Source organism: Hemitrygon akajei, chromosome 19, assembly GCF_048418815.1.
Source record: "Hemitrygon akajei chromosome 19, sHemAka1.3, whole genome shotgun sequence".
Taxonomy (NCBI): Eukaryota; Metazoa; Chordata; class Chondrichthyes; order Myliobatiformes; family Dasyatidae; genus Hemitrygon; species Hemitrygon akajei.
This window is the reverse complement of record NC_133142.1, coordinates 74,694,280-74,711,482: the sequence shown is the minus strand read 5'-3', so window position 1 is coordinate 74,711,482 and position 17,203 is coordinate 74,694,280. Positions and strand designations below refer to the sequence as shown.

Genomic DNA, 17,203 nt, shown 5'->3' with positions numbered 1-17,203 from the left:
ATCCATAAACATTTACTTGTTATCTTGCTGAAGGATTTTGGTCCAGGTCTTTTTTGACACTCCCCCCCCGCCCCCCCCCCCCCCACCATTAGGCAGGAAGTACCATTGCATCCGGACAAGAACTTTTAGAATAGTAAACAGCTTCTTCCCCCAGGCTTTAAGTACTGAACTCACTGCCACCACTCACGTATAAAATGCCAGTAGGGCTACACTGTTTACTTTTTCACTTGTGGTATAAATGCACCTTATTATTTGTTAGTTTACTAGAGGTAATATTACTTTATGTTATATGTACTGTGCTGTGCACCTTGGTCTGGAGGAATATTTTCTAATTTGGCAGTATACATGTACACAATAATCTAAACACGAAATGCTGGTAGAACTCAGCAGGCCAGGTACCTCCTCCCATAGATGCTGTCTGGCCTGCTGAGTTCTGCCAGCATTTCATTTTTTTTATTTATTTCCAGCATCTGCAGATTCACTCGTGTTACACAATAAACTAAACTTATTTGAACTTGATGTGCTCCACCCGGTTGTTGGACTTTCCTCTTGTCTGGGAAGAGGAGGCAAAACAGTAAATAGCTCTTTCATTGCTTCAAGTTGTGAGCAGAAAACAGAAACTCCTGCTAGCACTGTCAAGAGCTGTGAAAAGGCATCTTTGTTTGGCATAAGATTTCACATAATTCCTAAGACATCAATTAATTGCTGTTAACATAGCAAAACATACAAGCTTCACAAAATGTTATCAGACAACACTTACACAAGACATTTGGACATGTAACCAAAAAAATTGATCAAAGAGGTAGCTTTAAAGGAAGGTAAAGTGTGGCCGTAGATTTAAATTTTAAAGGTATTAATGTTTTGCTCAAAAGAGTATTTGTTTGGGCTGATGACGCTTGATTTACCTCGATCTTTCCTGCGCCTAACGCTGTACACCTGCCGTCAGCCTCTCTGAGATGGCTGGCCCCAGTCTTCAACATGCCCACAACTTGTCATCAACCAATGGGAGACATGCCTGCAGCAGGGGCAAGATATTCACCAGTAAGAAATTCTGCTGGGTTGACAAACTAAAATTAATGAATGTGAGCAGGGCATAGAAGATTATTTAATCTTTGTCAATTTTTCCTCTCATTCTTTCTGTCAGATATGCTAACGTTAGGTTCAACAAGCTGCATGAAGAATAATAGAGTATTACAGTAACTATGAACTATTGTAGTTACTTGCATACACTCAGAGGCCACTTTATTAGGTACACCTACTTATAATCAGCCAACCATGTGGCAGCAACTCATTGCATAAAAGCATGCAGAAATGGGTTGTTGTTCAGACCAAACATCAGAATGGGGAAGAAATGTGATCTTAGTGACTTTGACAGTGGAGTTTTCTTGTTGCCAGATGGGGTGGTTTGAGAATCTCAGAAACTAATCTCCTAGGATTTTCATGCACAACAGTCTCTAGAATGGCTGCAGAATCTTTTAAACATAAGCTGACACAAATGGATGAGTAACCACTGTGAATGCACATGCAAAAATTCTGCAGCAAGCTGCTTCTTGCACAGCTTAGAGGGACCAACTTCCCTAATTGCACATTAGCCTGTACAGGGTATTAACAAATCGTACTTACTACCGTCAAACGGGATACACAAATCTTAAATCGCACGCCACCAGGTTCGGGAACGGCTACCCAACTACAACCATCAGGTTCTTAAAAACAAATCAATATAACCCTAACCCTATCTCAATACTACGAACCACGTCTTGCTCTATCCGTAGCTAGTCTCGATTTGCTTTATTTTTTGCAGTCTTGCCTTTATACATTCTTTCGTCTCCCTCTTCACTGTTTTGTGTAATTTAGATCTCATGTGTTTGAGCCGAAGTGCCTGCTATTCTGCTGCAAGCAGGTTTTCCATGTGCACATGGCAGTATATTTAGCTCCCTGTCATTTGTTGCTGCCTCCGTGGTGCCGGGACCTGATCCTATCTGCTGAGCCCAACATGACTGCCTCGTTGCGCGTTCCGTTCCTCAACACATTAGGACCCCAATGTGTTGGGGAACGAAGAACGGAAAAAGGCACAAACGCCGGCATTTATCCAGTGTTGCCAGATAAACTGCAGGCCGGAGTCATGCTGCAAGCCCCGCCGGGACTCCCTTAACCCCGCGCGCAGGCTGTACCTAATGCCCAGCAGGGCCCCGGGGTGACGCCACTAACCCCGCCACCTCGTGTTTACTACTGACTTGCAACATGCACTAACGTGTTCATTTCATTACCGCTGTCCCCGCACTCGACCATGGTTTGCCCCAGCACCTGGGGAAAGGGGAGCAGAGATCGCCACAGCACAACTGGAATAGCGCCACATGTCGGCAGGAGGAATGGAGCGAGGCCGCCAGAAACAGCGTCACATGTCGGCGGGAAGAGCGGAGCGAGGCCGCCAGAAACAGCGTCACATGTCGGCGGGAAGAGCGGAGCGAGGCCGCCAGAAACAGCGTCACATGTCGGCGGGAAGAGCGGAGCGAGGCCGCCAGAAACAGCGTCACATGTCGGCGGGAAGAGCGGAGCGAGGCCGCCAGAAACAGCGTCACATGTCGGCGGGAAGAGCGGAGCGAGGCCGCCAGAAACAGCGTCACATGTCGGCGGGAAGAGCGGAGAGAAGCGGAACGACGAGGCGGTCAGCGAAGTGGCAAATGAACCCTGGAAATAATAAATAAATGAGTTGCAGCTGCGTATGAATATAACTTCAGGAACTCTTCTTAAAAGAGTTTATAATGTGATTCATTTAGTTTGGAAGAGGAATACCTGATATTATAAATGAAATGATTCAGTGTTAAAGAGGGATACCTGGAAATAACAGGCGCATCAGCATCGCAAGGTACCATAAGTAATGCTGAAAGTTGGCAAAGATTTATTGGAGTACTTGTATAACAGATAGCGGGCAAGAACCTGGTCATCAGGTGTGAGGTGCTCTCAGGGCTGCTGTACTTGGCGCAGGTGTGGCCAGTCCCCCGCTCCTTCAGCTCAGAAATCACCCGAGCCGTCTTCAGATTCGTCTGGGGATCCAAGATGGAGCGGGTCAGACGGACCACCATGCACAAGTCCCTGGACAACGGGGGCAAAAACGTCCCCAATGTCGCCCTCACCCTGATGGCCAGCTTCGTGTGTGGCTGCATCAGGTTGTGTGTGGATCCCAGGTACGTGGGCACCAAGTACCACTACGTGCCCAGGTTCTACCTGTCGCCCTGGCTACGAGGGATGGGTCTGGCCCCTTTACCACGCAACACCCCTGTCAGCTGGTCGTTGCCACCATACCTGTCCTTCGTAGAGAAGTTCTTTCAGGTCAACGCCTTTGACCACAGGGCCACCAGGCAATGGTCAGCACGTAAGGTCCTGCAGGCACTGCAGGATGTGATGGACGCAGTGGGGTGGTTCCCTGAGCAGACAGTCCAGTTCATCTGGCAAAACACCTCATTGTCAGACCTCACCAACAGGCACCAAGACCTCGCCTGGTTGGCGGTGAGAGGGGCCCTCCCAGTCTGATCCCTCCTGTACGCCCAGAATGTCGTCTCCACACCCCTCTGCCCACGGGAGGACTGCAGAGAGGAGGAGTTGGTGACCCACCTCTTTGCACACCGTGGGTTTGTGGAGAAGATGGGGAGGAGGATGGAAGGGGCAGTGTCGAGGTTCATCCCCAGCAGCTGCGTAACAGAGGACTCTCTGATCTACGGGCTGTTCCCGGGGACGCACACCGAGACCAACATCCGGTGCTGCTGGCAGATCATCAACTTAGTCAAAGACACTCTTTGGTCGGCCCGAAATTTGATGGTCTTCCAGCACACGGAGATGTCCGTGGGGGGAATGCTGCCAACTGGCACATTCTCGGCCGCAGGAGTAGGTGCTGAGGGACACACTCAAACTCAGTGCAGCCACCGCAAGGGCCCGGTGGGGAAGGACCACAGTCTAGGGTTCTTCTCCCGCAGGAGTTGAGGGGTAGGGGGGTTGGGGGTATACCCCACTGAATGTAAATATGAAAGAACAGAGTGCCACGTGGGTGGCAAAACTTTGAATTTTGAGAATGTTAAAACAGTAACGGTAATAACTGTAAAGAATTGAAAGTCATTGAATAGTTGTATATAATTTTATTTTTGAATAAAGTATATTTTGTTTAAAAAATTCTTTTTGACCATGATTTCCTTGTTTTGTAGCCTTCATAACCACTAGCAACACTTTGTTTACAAGTGTTATTATCCTTGAGCAAAATAGTACATCAACACTAAAACAAAATGGCTTTTAGAGGAGTTTAATAAAATAAATGTTGATTGAACTACTTTTAGAACTAGAGGTGAACAATCAAAATATTGGTTAATGGTTTAAAAAAACACAATTTAACAAGATATGAAACTTCTTAAATTAGCTGACTGATCATGATATTGTTAAGTGATGTTAAACATTGAAGGTGGCATAATGGTCAACAAGTCAAAGAGGACAAAACAGTCCTGACTAAGGGTCTCGGCCCGAAACATCGACAGTGCTTCTCCCTATAGATGCTGCCTGGCCTGCTGTGTTCCACCAGCATTTTGTATGTGTTGTTAGGACAAAACAGTCGAAAGGTTTATCTACCACACTTAACCAGTGGTTGCAAAACCTTTCAGGATGTGATGTGTCAGTTAGTTTTCTCTGCTCTCTCTACTGCAAGCTCACAGACATGCCTGTGGTGAGTATTATACTTGCCTTTTATATTGAAGTATTTTTCAGACTAAGCTTATTACTTTCAAATATAATGCCATATTGTACAATCTGACTTAAATTTCCTTAATATTCATCATAAACAAATAAATATACTTCCAAAATTTGATCAGTGTACTAGAGTTGTCCATGTTTGGATGTTAATGCTTCTACTCAAATGGTTTTAGATTGTTTCTGAAAAGAAACTGTTAACATTGTGACTTGAAAATCATTTGTAAAAGTTGCAGCAATATCCTATAAGGCCATTTCATTGTCAGCAGTTATACAGACATGATATATAATGCAATGTTCTTCATTGTTTCCAATGTATCTTCTTTGCCATGCAGATCTATTGATCTTTGAATAAGAATTCCATCAGTTAGGAGTTTCACCAAACCATTGAGAAATACCTGTTTTAAGTCTCCTAAATTTTAAGATCATAGAAAGTCTCAGTGAATTAAAAGGTATCAGATGTAAAACTGTTCGCAAGTAAGGAAAGAAAAAGTAGAGAAATACAGCCAGTCGGTCTGACATCATTTATTAGAAAAATTAGGGACACAATAGTAATTGTATTTGAAAACCTTAATATGATTAGGCAGAGTCAACATAATATTTTGAAAGAAAATTTCATTTAACAAATTTAATAAAGACTTAAAAGCATAATTAGCAAGTTAGATAGAGAGTTGAATAAATATTTGATATTTGGAATTTTAAAAGGAAACCTAAAATACATTGAAAACAAATTATTCGGAGGACACAATAAGACTGCGAAGGAATATAGAGGTAGATTAAGCAAGTAAATGTTTAAAAAGAACTTGGAATAAGGGAAAATGTATGGTTAATTACTTTGATGAGATATATAGTATAACAATATTTTTTTAAATAGTGAAAAACCAGCAGGATTAAAGCAAAGAAAGATTTCTGCAAGATGTCACACAAAGTGTAACATGCAAGTACATCAAGCAATAGGAAGGCAAACATTAATTTGGCATTTGTTGCAAGGAGATTGAATTATAAGAAAGAGAATTCATTCAGTGAATGCTCGGGGGTTCAGCAGGACCATATCTGTATATCATAAGACACAAGAGCAAAATTAGGCCATTTGGCCGATCGAGTCAGCTCTACAATTCAATCATGGCTGACATATTATCCCTCTCAAACCTATTCTCCTACCTTTTCCCCATAACCTTTGACACCCTTACTAATCATGTACCCATCAACCTTTGCTTTAAATATATCCATTGACTGGACCTCCACAGCCATCTGTGGCAATGAACTCCACAGATTCGCTGACCTCTGGCTAAAGAAATGCCTCCTCATCATGTGCAGCTTTGGACTGAATGCTCAAGAAAGCATATAGTTAGTTGGAGGTTCTGCAGGACAGACCTCCAAGATTGAATCCTGACGAGGAGGACGTCACATTTAGAGGGAGAGAATAGGATGGGTACATGCTTGCTAAAATTTAGTAGAAGAATTGATCTCATGAAACTTATGATTTCATAAATACTATACTGGTAGGCTGATTCCTTGGGAGAGACTTATGAAGTATGGAGTCATAGACTCAGAAAAAGATGTTTGCAAATACAGTAATTTGGAATTCTCTACCTTGGAATGTTGTACATATTTATTTGTTGAATGTATTTAAGAATCAAAACGTTAGAAATTTGAACAGATTAAATTGAGGGATATAGGGTCAAACAGGAAAGTGCACCTTTAGTTGTAATGTTACATTAGTTCCAGCACTGGAAGTGCCTCACGCTCCTGATTATCCCACTAGAGCAACTGTCTCCAATTTTTACATCCTCCCCCCACCTAGCCCCATCTGTATTTTTATTCATTTTTGTTCTTTATCCTTTTGTCTACTTCCATCTATTGTAGTCTTGCCTCTCTCTCCCAACTCCGGTTCAACTTCCCTCCCTGAGCTACTACTACTTGCCTATAATCAACAATTCCTTTCCTCCTAGATGCTGCTCCGCCTGTTGAGTTTCTCCAATAGATTATTTGTTACTGCAGATTCCAAAATTTAAGTTTCCATTAGCCATAATGTTACTGAGTGACAGAGAAGACTTAAGGGTCAACTGTTATGACTTACAGAGTGTAATTACTTCTGTGTGAAAATTTCTTCAGTTTCAAATAAGTTTATTTTAATTCATATCTTACAGAATGATCCGATCAGAAAGAGTTCATCTGCCCTTGAAGAAAGAACCAGCGTCATGGTATCCAGTCTTGCATTACCCATGTGCACCTTATTTTTCCTCTCGACCTATCCAGACATAATATGGGGAGAAGCACTCAAGCCAGCAGCAGCCTCACCAATTATCCACAATAAGCCATTCGTTGTGGTCTGGAACACACCTTCTGCACAATGTAAAACTAAGTTTAACATTGAGTTGGATCTGAGTGTTTTTGATATTGTTGAAAATGAACATGAGAGCTTTGTGGGGAAAAATATTACTATATTCTATAAGTTAAAATTGGGTCGTTACCCATTCTACACTAAGGACTTGATTCCAGTGAACGATGGCCTTGTCCAGATTGCCAGTCTGACTGAACACCTCAAGAAGGCTGCAGAAGACATTAATAATTTACTAGATGTGGACTTTCATGGTCTTGCTGTGATAGATTGGGAAGAATGGCGACCACTCTGGGACCGTGACTGGGGATTTATGCATATCTACAGGAAAAAATCTGAAGAATTGGTTAGAAGCAAATTCTCTTATTTACCTGAAAGGAAGGTTGTCCAGTTAGCCATAGAAGAATTTGAAAATGCTGCAAAAAAATTTATGAGTGAAACACTAAAACTAGGACAGAAACTGAGACCAAAGGGATTCTGGGGCTTCTATAAATTCCCAGAATGCTACAATTACTTTAAAGAGGATGCACCAACCAACTACACAGGTCACTGCAATCCAAAAGATGTTCTAAGAAATAGCCAGCTATCATGGCTCTGGAAAGTATCACAAATCCTGTATCCCAGCATCTACATCAAAGAGGATATGAAGTCCACAATTAATACTCAAAAATTTGTTCACTATAAAATTAAGGAGGCCCTCCGTGTTGCTGCCCTTAATCAAGTCAGTGAATCCCTGCCTGTTTTGGCATATGCCAGATTTGTGTATATACATTCACTTGACTTCCTTACTGAGGTAAGCAAGAAAGTAGTAAGTAAGATGAAATGTCTTTCAGTAGAACATCTTGCCCAAAGTGAAAGGGCATTCAAGTAAAATGATTCAGCTACCGTAGACTGAGTGATGAAGTCCCAGTTTTGTTCTCAGTAATTTGAATATTTGGGCAGTCCTCTAATGTGGATAGGTTACATACATAAGAAATAAAGAGAAAGATTATGCCAATCTGTCCCTTGAGCCAGCTTTGCCAGCATGATCAGTCGGATCGAGCTGATCCAATCTTGGCATTAACATTGTTTTCTCCCTCTCTACCCATGCTCGGGAGCAGGCAAAGATTGGGAGAAAAGGTGGGAAGAAGCAAAATTCCTCCTTGGTTACACTACACTGCATGAAAATATCTAGGACTGGCTTGTTTCAATTTATATGCAGCCTTGAACTCTGGGATTTCTTGTCAGAAAATTTAAGAGACTTGACCCAAATGCAGAGCAACTGAGATGATTTAGTTGTGAGCAATAACTTTAATAATAAACTGCAAATTAACAAGCCATGAGGGGCCATAAAACAAGAGAATACATACTTAACTCGACAGAGCCACTAGATAACTGAAGGCTAGCTGGTTCATTTGCATGTGTTGACATGATTTCCTTCAAGCAAACGAACTCTGCTGGGTCAGTTGCTGGTTCACCCATCCCGTCAGGATATGCAGAAGGAGGTTTGACAGAAAAGCAGAACAGTGGAGATAATTTATCAGTAAATGGTATTTTACTAATAAACTGCAAAATAACAATCTACAAAGGGCCACAACAAAATGTAAATGAAGGCAAGGTACAACTGGCTGAGGCTAGCTGGTTCAAATGAGTGAACAAGGACTGTGGATGAGAGCTGAGTTGGAAACAAGTGGCAGGTGATTCCTGTTAGCTGGGTGGAGACTGAGAGGTACCTGCCTGTGGAAGTCTGAAATTCCCTCCCTTATTTTGTATCTATTTATTTGATAACTCATTGAGATATATTATTTTGTTCAAAGTTCTACATGAGAGCAAGGTTTTGCTTTAGGATGATTATCCAGGATGGCCATCCTGGAGCACAACGGTTAGCATGATGCTATTACAGCTTGGGGTGTTGGAAGTCGGATTTCAATTCCAAAGCCGTCTGTAAGGAGTTTGTTTTCCTTGCTAAAGTGTAGGTTTCTTCTGGCACATTGCACCCCAGTGATGATAATAAAAAAGTAAGCCTACTCATGCAAAAAGTATTCACCAAAAATCGATTTGTAGAAAAAAAATCTATAACAGGAATTCAAGTAGCTTAGAGCTAGAAATGGGTTTTACTGAGAATAAATCTAAGACTTAGCAATTATTTTTAGCGATTTTATTATTTCATGAACATCTTTTGGCAAATGTTATCTTCTTTCACATTAATCTGTTTTCAGTTAAAAAAAAAACGTTCAATGAGTCAAACTAGGGAAGAAGGACTTTTGTTCTACAGTCGTTCCATAACTGTTCAATACACGTTTGATACTTGCTTGACCCTGAGGCGCCAGGCGTCTGCACCAGCGGTGCGTTGTAGGTTTTTGCCAGTCAGTTTACAATTGACACTCGTGCGCTATGTTTGTCCTTTGTGAACATTTGCAATTTTGTTCTTTTTCGAAAATTAAGCCTTGTTTTTACATTCAGTTACCCATCACAGTGCAAAAGAAAATGAGCAAAAGAAAAGCAGAAAGTGATAGTAAGCGTGAATTCAATGAACAGTGGGAAAATGAGACAGGAAAACCGTTGTGCATTGTTTGTGAAAATACTTTCTCATGTAATAGAAGACGTGATCTTAATAGACACTATAAAACACAACATCAGACTGAAATAGAAGGAAAACTGAAGCTAGTGCTTGGGTCTGAGTTACGGAAAGAATGTGATTAAGAAAAAGGAAAAAAATCAAAAGACAAAATATATTTGTTAAAAGTCTCATTAAGTAATTTTTATCTTGTTTTTATATTAAATCAATATATCATGTAAAAATGCTAAATATGTCTATATTAACATATTTTTACAAGAACTGAACAGGAGTACAAGAGTTGTATGGTGCATCTGAACGTGTGTGTGAAAAAATTGATGCATGGAATGTAAAAGGGTGGCCACCCCTGAACTAGGGGCTACTGGGCAGCGCAGCTCAAAGGGCCGATTCCACACTGTATCTCAACAAATAATAAATAAATAACTTGCTTCAGCTCTAATTCTGTGAATTCTCACATGGCCAATGAAGCCAATGCGGAACCTGCAGTCTTTACCACAGGTTAGGCAGAAGCTGTTTGATGAGTGGGCAACTTGGGAGGTGATGCACTTCCTAAACATTTTACACAAGGCTTCTATGCACTCCTCACCAACGAACACAAGTCTTAACCTTTCTTTCAAATACTCCTTCTCCATTTTCATTCTTCACTAGCCAGGGATTCCAACAGTAGATAGAGATGGTTCTCAGAACAGATTAAAAACTACACCTAAATGTTAAGGTTAAAGGACAAATAGGTACTCTGTACAGAGCAATTGGCCCAGTGAAGTAGCAATTTTGAATTCTAATGCAGTGGAGTAGATTTTCCTTTGGAGATACACTGAGGAATATTTCTGAACCGCTCCTCCACAATATGATCCTTTCTACCACAGCTTGTCCAGGAGTCATGGGAAGCATACAGTTCAGCTCCTGTAAATGAGCAGGCATTTTGAAATCTTTCCACTTTTCCATTAACAGAAGCCAAGATATCAATGCCCTCCGAAAGGATGGGTTGTAGGTGCATCAGTAGTTTAGTAAGTTGACAGTCCAGGAAGCCTATTGAGTCTGGCTGAGAGAATATTCTTGTGGACCACTTACTGTATTACTATTAGCCTAAAATAAACTAAGTGAGGCATCCTGTGTGAAAGCTGTGTGTGGAGGCAACCAGAAGCTCACAAACTTTTCATCACCTTTAACATGTGGTTCAAGATCTCTAGAGAGCTTCTCCATTTCATTGGCTTTCTTATGGTGCTGTTTTTCTGTAGAGAACTAGACATAAGTTTAAGGTAAGAAAGAGGAGTTTTAAAAGGAATCTGAGGAAGAATATTCTTCACACAGAAGCATAATGCTGAAAGCAGGTATACTCACAATATCTAAAGGAACACTTGAATTGGGAGGAGTTTAGATGAATAACTGATGGTCATGGGTGTGATGAGCTGTAGGACCTTTTTCTGTGCTGTATGACTTCATAACTATGAGGAAGATTGATCCAAACAATATATTGTATATAATTAGCATCTTCTTTTTCCTTCCAGGCAGACTTGATACACACCATTGGGGAGAGTGCTGCCATGGGAACTTGTGGAGTGGTTCTATGGGGGGACATGGCCAACTCACGCACCAGGGTGAGTATTTCATTCTCATAGCAGTAAATAATTTCAGGCAAGTAGTGCAGCAGTTTTGATACATTGGAATATAAGAAAAATGGAATATTTTATACTTTCAATTACTTCATGATGTTTTGTGATCGTGAACATGTTTAATAGGAATACATCTCAATAGAAGCAAGTACGTTGGACCAGGTTAATGAAGGCTTAGTCTAAATCAAAGTGGCAGGGTCTAGTGATACTGGATCTCCAGTAATGAGATCAATAAATAAATTGCCCAGGTGTACCGTGCACTGTACAAATCCAACCTGGCCAAGTAACACCTCATGAGGCTCCTTTGTATCATGAGCAAAGTTATTGAGGAGGTGGTCAGGCAGCACTTGTTTAGCAACAACCTGCTCACAGAAGGATAGTTTGGGTTCCACCAAAGACAATCAGCTCCTGATTTCATTACAGCCTTTGTCTAAAAGTGGACAAAACAGCTGAACTCCAGAGGTGAAGTATGAGTGACTGCCATTGACATTAAGGCTGAATTTGATTAAGTATGCAATCCAACTGAACTGGAGTCAGTGGGCATTGGGGGGAAAATCTCCACAGGTTGGAATCAAACCTAGTGCAAAGGAAGGTGGCTATGGTGGTTGGAGATCCATAATTTCAGCCACAAGACATCTCCCCAGGAATTCCTCAGGGTAGTGACCCAAGTACAACCATCTTCAGCTGCTTTATCAGTGATCTTCCTTTAATGATACGGTCGGACATAAAGATGTTTGCTGATGACTGCACAAATGCTTAGTACCATTTCTGACTCTTCGGATAATGAAGCAACCGGGACAGGCCTGGGCTGATAGATGGCAAGTTACATTCACACTACATAATAAAATGCTACAAGAGAAATCCAGATATCAACTTCATTCAATGCACGACCTTCACTAAATCTCCCACTATCGAATGGGGTTACCAATGGCCAGAAACAACTGCAGTAGCCATACACAGAGTGCCACAGTAGGGTAGCAGTTAGCACAATGCTATTACAGCTCAGGGCATCAGAGTTAAGAGTTTAATCTTGTTGTCCTCTGTAAGGAGTCTCTGTACATCCTCCCCGTAGAGTTCATGGGTTTTCTCCAGCAGCCCAAAGACCTACTGGGTAGGTTAGTTGGTCACTGTAAGTTGTCCTATGATAGGTAGGGTTGTAGGGTTTGCTGAGTGGCATGTCTTGAAGGGCTGGAAGGGCCTAATTCCACTCTGTATTTCTAAATAAATAAATATACAAAGTGGCTACAAGAGCCGGTCAGAGGCTTGGAATTCAGTGTGAGCAACTTGCTTCCTATCTCCTCAAAGTCTGCCACGATCTACAAGGCTCAAGTCAGGATGAGAGCAGCTTCAATAACACTTAAGAAGCTCAATATCATAGAGGACAAAGCAGTCTTCTTAGTAGGCACAATCATTCACACTCTACCATGAAGCACTCCACCACTCACTCTAGTTTGTACCATCTACAGGTTCCCCTGTAGCAACTCGCTAAGACTCCTCATACCTTCCAGACCAACCACCTCTACTGGCTAGAAGGGCAATGGAAGCAAATGCATGGGAACACCACTACATGTTGTTGCCCTCTGATGGTTAATCCAAGGCTCTTTCAGAAGTCAGGAAAGAAGTCCAAAACTTGTTGCTTCAAGATTGTTTTATTAAGCATTGATAGTGTGGTGAACTAGATATACCTGTCTGACTGCTCCTGTGGCTCCTCCCACAGACCCTGCTGACAGCTCCTGTGGCTCCTCCCACAGACCCCTGCTGACTGCTCCTGTGGCCCCTCCCACAGACCCCCTGCTGACTGCTCCTGTGGCTCCTCCCACAGACCCTGCTGACTGCTCCTGTGGCCCCTCCCACAGACCCCCTGCTGACTGCTCCTGTGGCCCCTCCCACAGACCCTGCTGACTGCTCCTGTGGCCCCTCCCACAGACCCCCGCTGACTGCTCCTGTGGCTCCTCCCACAGACCCCCGCTGACTGCTCCTGTGGCTCCTCCCACAGACCCCCGCTGACTGCTCCTGTGGCTCCTCCCACAGACCCTGCTGACTGCTCCTGTGGCTCCTCCCACAGACCCCCTGCTGACTGCTCCTGTGGCTCCTCCCACAGACCCCCTGCTGACTGCTCCTGTGGCTCCTCCCACAGACCCCTGCTGACAGCTCCTGTGGCTCCTCCCACAAACCCCCGCTGACTGCTCCTGTGGCTCCTCCCACAAACCCCCCGCTGACTGCTCCTGTGGCTCCTCCCACAGACCCCTGCTGACTCCTCCTGTGGCTCCTCCCACAGACCCTGCTGACTGCTCCTGTGGCTCCTCCCACAGACCCCTGCTGACAGCTCCTGTGGCTCCTCCCACAGACCCCCGCTGACTGCTCCTGTGGCTCCTCCCACAGACCCCCTGCTGACTGCTCCTGTGGCTCCTCCCACAGACCCCTGCTGACTGCTCCTGTGGCTCCTCCCACAGACCCTGCTGACTGCTCCTGTGGCTCCTCCCACAGACCCCCTGCTGACTGCTCCTGTGGCTCCTCCCACAGACCCCTGTATAAAGGCGACTGTGGGCTGCTGCTCTCCCTCATTTTCCCCAGGATGTAGTGCTGTTTATTCTTCCAGTCAATAAAAGCCGATATCTCGCTTCCTAAGTCTCAGCGTGAGTTATTGATGGTGCATCAGATAGAACAAAGGAAAGTTGAACAGAGTGACAGAGGATAAACTAAGCAAAGTGGTGAGAAAGAAACTAAGATGGTGCCTAGCAAAGAACAGCTTTTTTTAAAATCACAGAGATAAGGAAATTCCATTCAAATTTAATGGTAAGAATTAACCAATTAGAAAGCTGTTATTCAAGTTAACCAGTGATAAAGCTCTTATTCAAACAATGCAGTACAAAGAAGCTTCCAGAGCTTTCCAGAATTATACTTTGTATAACCACTAGAGGCATATTAAACTTACAGATACATATAAAAATTACGTAAAATACAAGCAGATAATTAATTGTAAAACTGTTAAGAAAATAACAATAACAATTAAACAGTCTAATCTAAGAATTAAATAGTCAGATCCAACACCTCTAAACCACACACAATCCTGACTTGGAAATATATCACTGTTTCCTCACTGTCACTGAGTCAAAATCATTCTGGGTTCAGCCAGAGTTCAAGGACTGCAGAGATTCAAGAAGGTAGACCACCACCACCTACTCAGGGGCAATTAGGTAAGGACAATTAAAGGCAACATCCACTGATTGAATAAGAAGAAAAGCAGACAAAGGCCCATGGACTAAGAATGGTAACTAACAGACTGAGAACAGAAATGAAGAGGAATTATTTAGCCAGAGGGTGGTGAATCTCTGGAATTCATTGTCACAATGGCTATGAAGACCAGATCATTGGGTATATTTCAAGTGGAAGTTGATAAATTCTTGATTACGGGGAGAAGGCAGGAGAATGGGGTTCAGAGAGACAACAAATCAGCCATGATGGAATGGCAGAGAGGACTTGATGGAATTAATGGTCTAATTCTGCACCTATCTATTTTGGTCTAACACTCTTGCTGTGAGCTACATTCTATGTTCCACAATGAACCACAACAGAACTTATTAGCATTTTTCTTCCTTCACTATGTGTCAAATCCAGGTCAAGTTATCCACTGGGATCTCTTCATGGATTAAAGAGCCTACATGCAACTCTAGAAATCCTTTAGAATGTCTGTAGCTTTAAAATTAGTGGGTTTTTTTCCTGTAAAGTTGAGTGTTAAATCAGTGGTTAAATGTTTTAATGCAGGCTTTTATTTTGTTTTGTGCTTTTCTATCAGGAGAGATGTGAAGCACTGAAAGATTACATTGATCAGGAGCTTGGAAGATATGTTCTCAATACAACTGTAGCTGCTACGTTATGCAGCAAAGTTATGTGCAGTGGCCATGGACGATGCGTGCGGCAAGACCCTGAATCCCAAAGCTATCTCCATCTCAGTCCCAGAAGCTTTGAGATTATCTCTGTTCTTACATCCTCTGGCTCTGCATTAACAGCCCGTGGAGCCTTGTGTTTGGAAGATGTGCAAAGCATGAAAGAGCAGTTCAAATGCCACTGCTATAAGGGATGGATGGGAGCTCATTGCCAAGAAACATCATTAATATAGTGAGAAATCAGTAGTTGTTTATCCTCCCCATTTTTCAATTCTTGGAAATGTTAATTCATATTTAATATAATCATGTGCCTTACATTTTTATCTGTGTCAATATGTACTAAGTTGTTCAAGGTCATTGATCGGACTTAATGGAAACACCTCAGCACCAACTGTAATTTGTAAACAATTATTGTAATATTAATGCAAAATTGCATCAGTGAAACCACATGCCTGCTGAGTGAGCAGATCTCTTTGATCACACTTTCATGGAACGCAATATATGATCTTTCTACAAGGCTTGTTCCTTAATGATTGGTATTAAAAATGGTTCACAATGCAATTTTGTTATTATCTGGAGGAAAGAGTAAGTACTGTAATCACAAAACAAAATCAGCTTGAAACTTGACGGATGAATATCGTAGACACTTCAGAATAGCTGTGTTTCTTTCAAGTTAGCACTTGTAATGGCAGATGAGTACCTCGCCATTGACTCAATGTTGTCTAGATTTCAGCAGTTGCTAATAAGGTTGGAAGTTACAAAGGCCTTTTTGATGCAAACTGATTTACTTTGCTTCCCTTCCAAGTCTACCTGCCATACTATATCCATTCTGGTATTTCAGTTTGTTGGATATGAACTCTAAAAATGATTGTGCATTCTGGGTCTGTATCTCAGAACTCCACAAGGGGCTGGTTTTCCAATGCCCATTTCTCCCTCTCTCAAACAAAATGTGCCTCCCCCCCAAAAAAAACCCTACAAGTTTCAGGAACGTAAAATTCTGATTTACTGCAGGAGGCCTTTCAGCACAGTTTATTCAAAAAAGTTGTCTATTTCTCTGATTTCATGTTTCAGCTCTTGGTAGATGTACCTAAGATTCTTACACACATACTTTTAAAATTTGCTAAAGGTTCCTCTTAACCTACCTCTCAGGGAAAGAGTGTATAAGAGCCGTTGAGTGCAATGAAAATGTCTTCAGTTCTCCTCTAATCCTTCCAGTTTGTACAGCTAATAATTATTAACTGAAAATTGGTCCTTAACATGTGCAGTATAGATCTCTCACAAAAGAAAATGCTTCAACTGAATCTGTTTCCCATATTACTTAAAACAATCTCAACCTTTCATCTTAACTACATTTTACAAGCCCATTAAATGCTTGTAAATCTGCCCTGTACACATACTAGTACTTGAATATCCATAAACATAGACTTAGGAGCAGAATTATTTGGCCCATTGAGTCTGCTCCACATTATGGCCGATTTACTATACCTGTCAATACCATTCTTCTGCCTTCTCCTCGTAGCCTTTTGACACCGTGACCAACCAAAAACCTGTCAACCTCTGCTTTAAATATGTTCAATGACCTTGCCTCCACAGCCACAAGTGGTAATGAATCCTGTCGAAGGCTTTCTCACTCCTGAATGTGGACTACAAGATCCTGTCCAAGTCTATCGCCAACAGGGTCAAGTCTGCATTGGAGCAGGTGATCCATCCGGACCAAACCTGTGCTGTACCGGGCAGGAAGATCTCAGACAGCCTCGTGCTGCTGAGGGACACCATCGCCTACGTGCAGGACAGGGGGGTGGACGCCTGCCTGGTCAGCTTGGACCAGGAGAAAGCCTTCGACAGGATATTGCACACGTACACAGCGGATGTACTCTCCAAAATGGGATTTGGGGGGAGAATCTGGAATTGGATCAAACTGCTCTACACGGACATCTGTAGCGCAGTCCAGGTCAACGGGTGGGAAACAGACAGCTTCCCCATCAGGTCTGGAGTCAGGCAGGGCTGCCCTCTCTCCCCTGTCTTGTTCGTGTGCTGCATAGAACCCTTTGCCGAAGCCATCAGGAGGGATGGGGGC

General features: G+C 42.7%; 2 protein-coding genes across 5 annotated transcripts in view; one reads left to right on the top strand and one right to left on the bottom strand.

Annotated features, from left to right (window-relative positions):
* LOC140742074 (hyaluronidase-like) overlaps positions 1-2,400 on the bottom strand; it is an 88,841-nt gene extending 86,441 nt beyond the window's left edge. For 2 of the 4 annotated variants that reach the window (XM_073072887.1, XM_073072894.1), the window contains exons 1-2: positions 2,268-2,400; positions 906-1,015 (exon numbers count right to left, since the gene is read on the bottom strand). In XM_073072887.1, the coding sequence (XP_072928988.1) occupies positions 906-980 (75 nt within the window). In that variant the 5' untranslated portion in view covers positions 981-1,015; positions 2,268-2,400. Of the gene's footprint in view, positions 1-905; positions 1,016-2,251 lie in introns of all 4 variants that reach the window. The other 2 variants (XM_073072888.1, XM_073072895.1) reach the window with 1 other exon arrangement.
* A 2,195-nt stretch (positions 2,401-4,595) lies between these two features.
* Positions 4,596-15,687, top strand: LOC140742075 (hyaluronidase-1-like). Its single transcript, XM_073072896.1, has 4 exons — positions 4,596-4,705; positions 6,879-7,862; positions 11,135-11,224; positions 15,036-15,687. The coding sequence occupies exons 1-4, from the start codon at positions 4,697-4,699 to the stop codon at positions 15,357-15,359; spliced, it is 1,407 nt and encodes a 468-aa protein (XP_072928997.1). The 5' UTR covers positions 4,596-4,696; the 3' UTR covers positions 15,360-15,687.
* The last annotated feature ends 1,516 nt before the right edge of the window (positions 15,688-17,203 follow it).

Coding starts and splice junctions, on each gene's coding strand:
- LOC140742075 (XM_073072896.1), top strand. Junction 7,863..11,134: donor CACTTGACTTCCTTACTGAG/GTAAGCAAGAAA, acceptor TTTTCCTTCCAG/GCAGACTTGATACACACCAT. Junction 11,225..15,035: donor TGGCCAACTCACGCACCAGG/GTGAGTATTTCA, acceptor CTTTTCTATCAG/GAGAGATGTGAAGCACTGAA.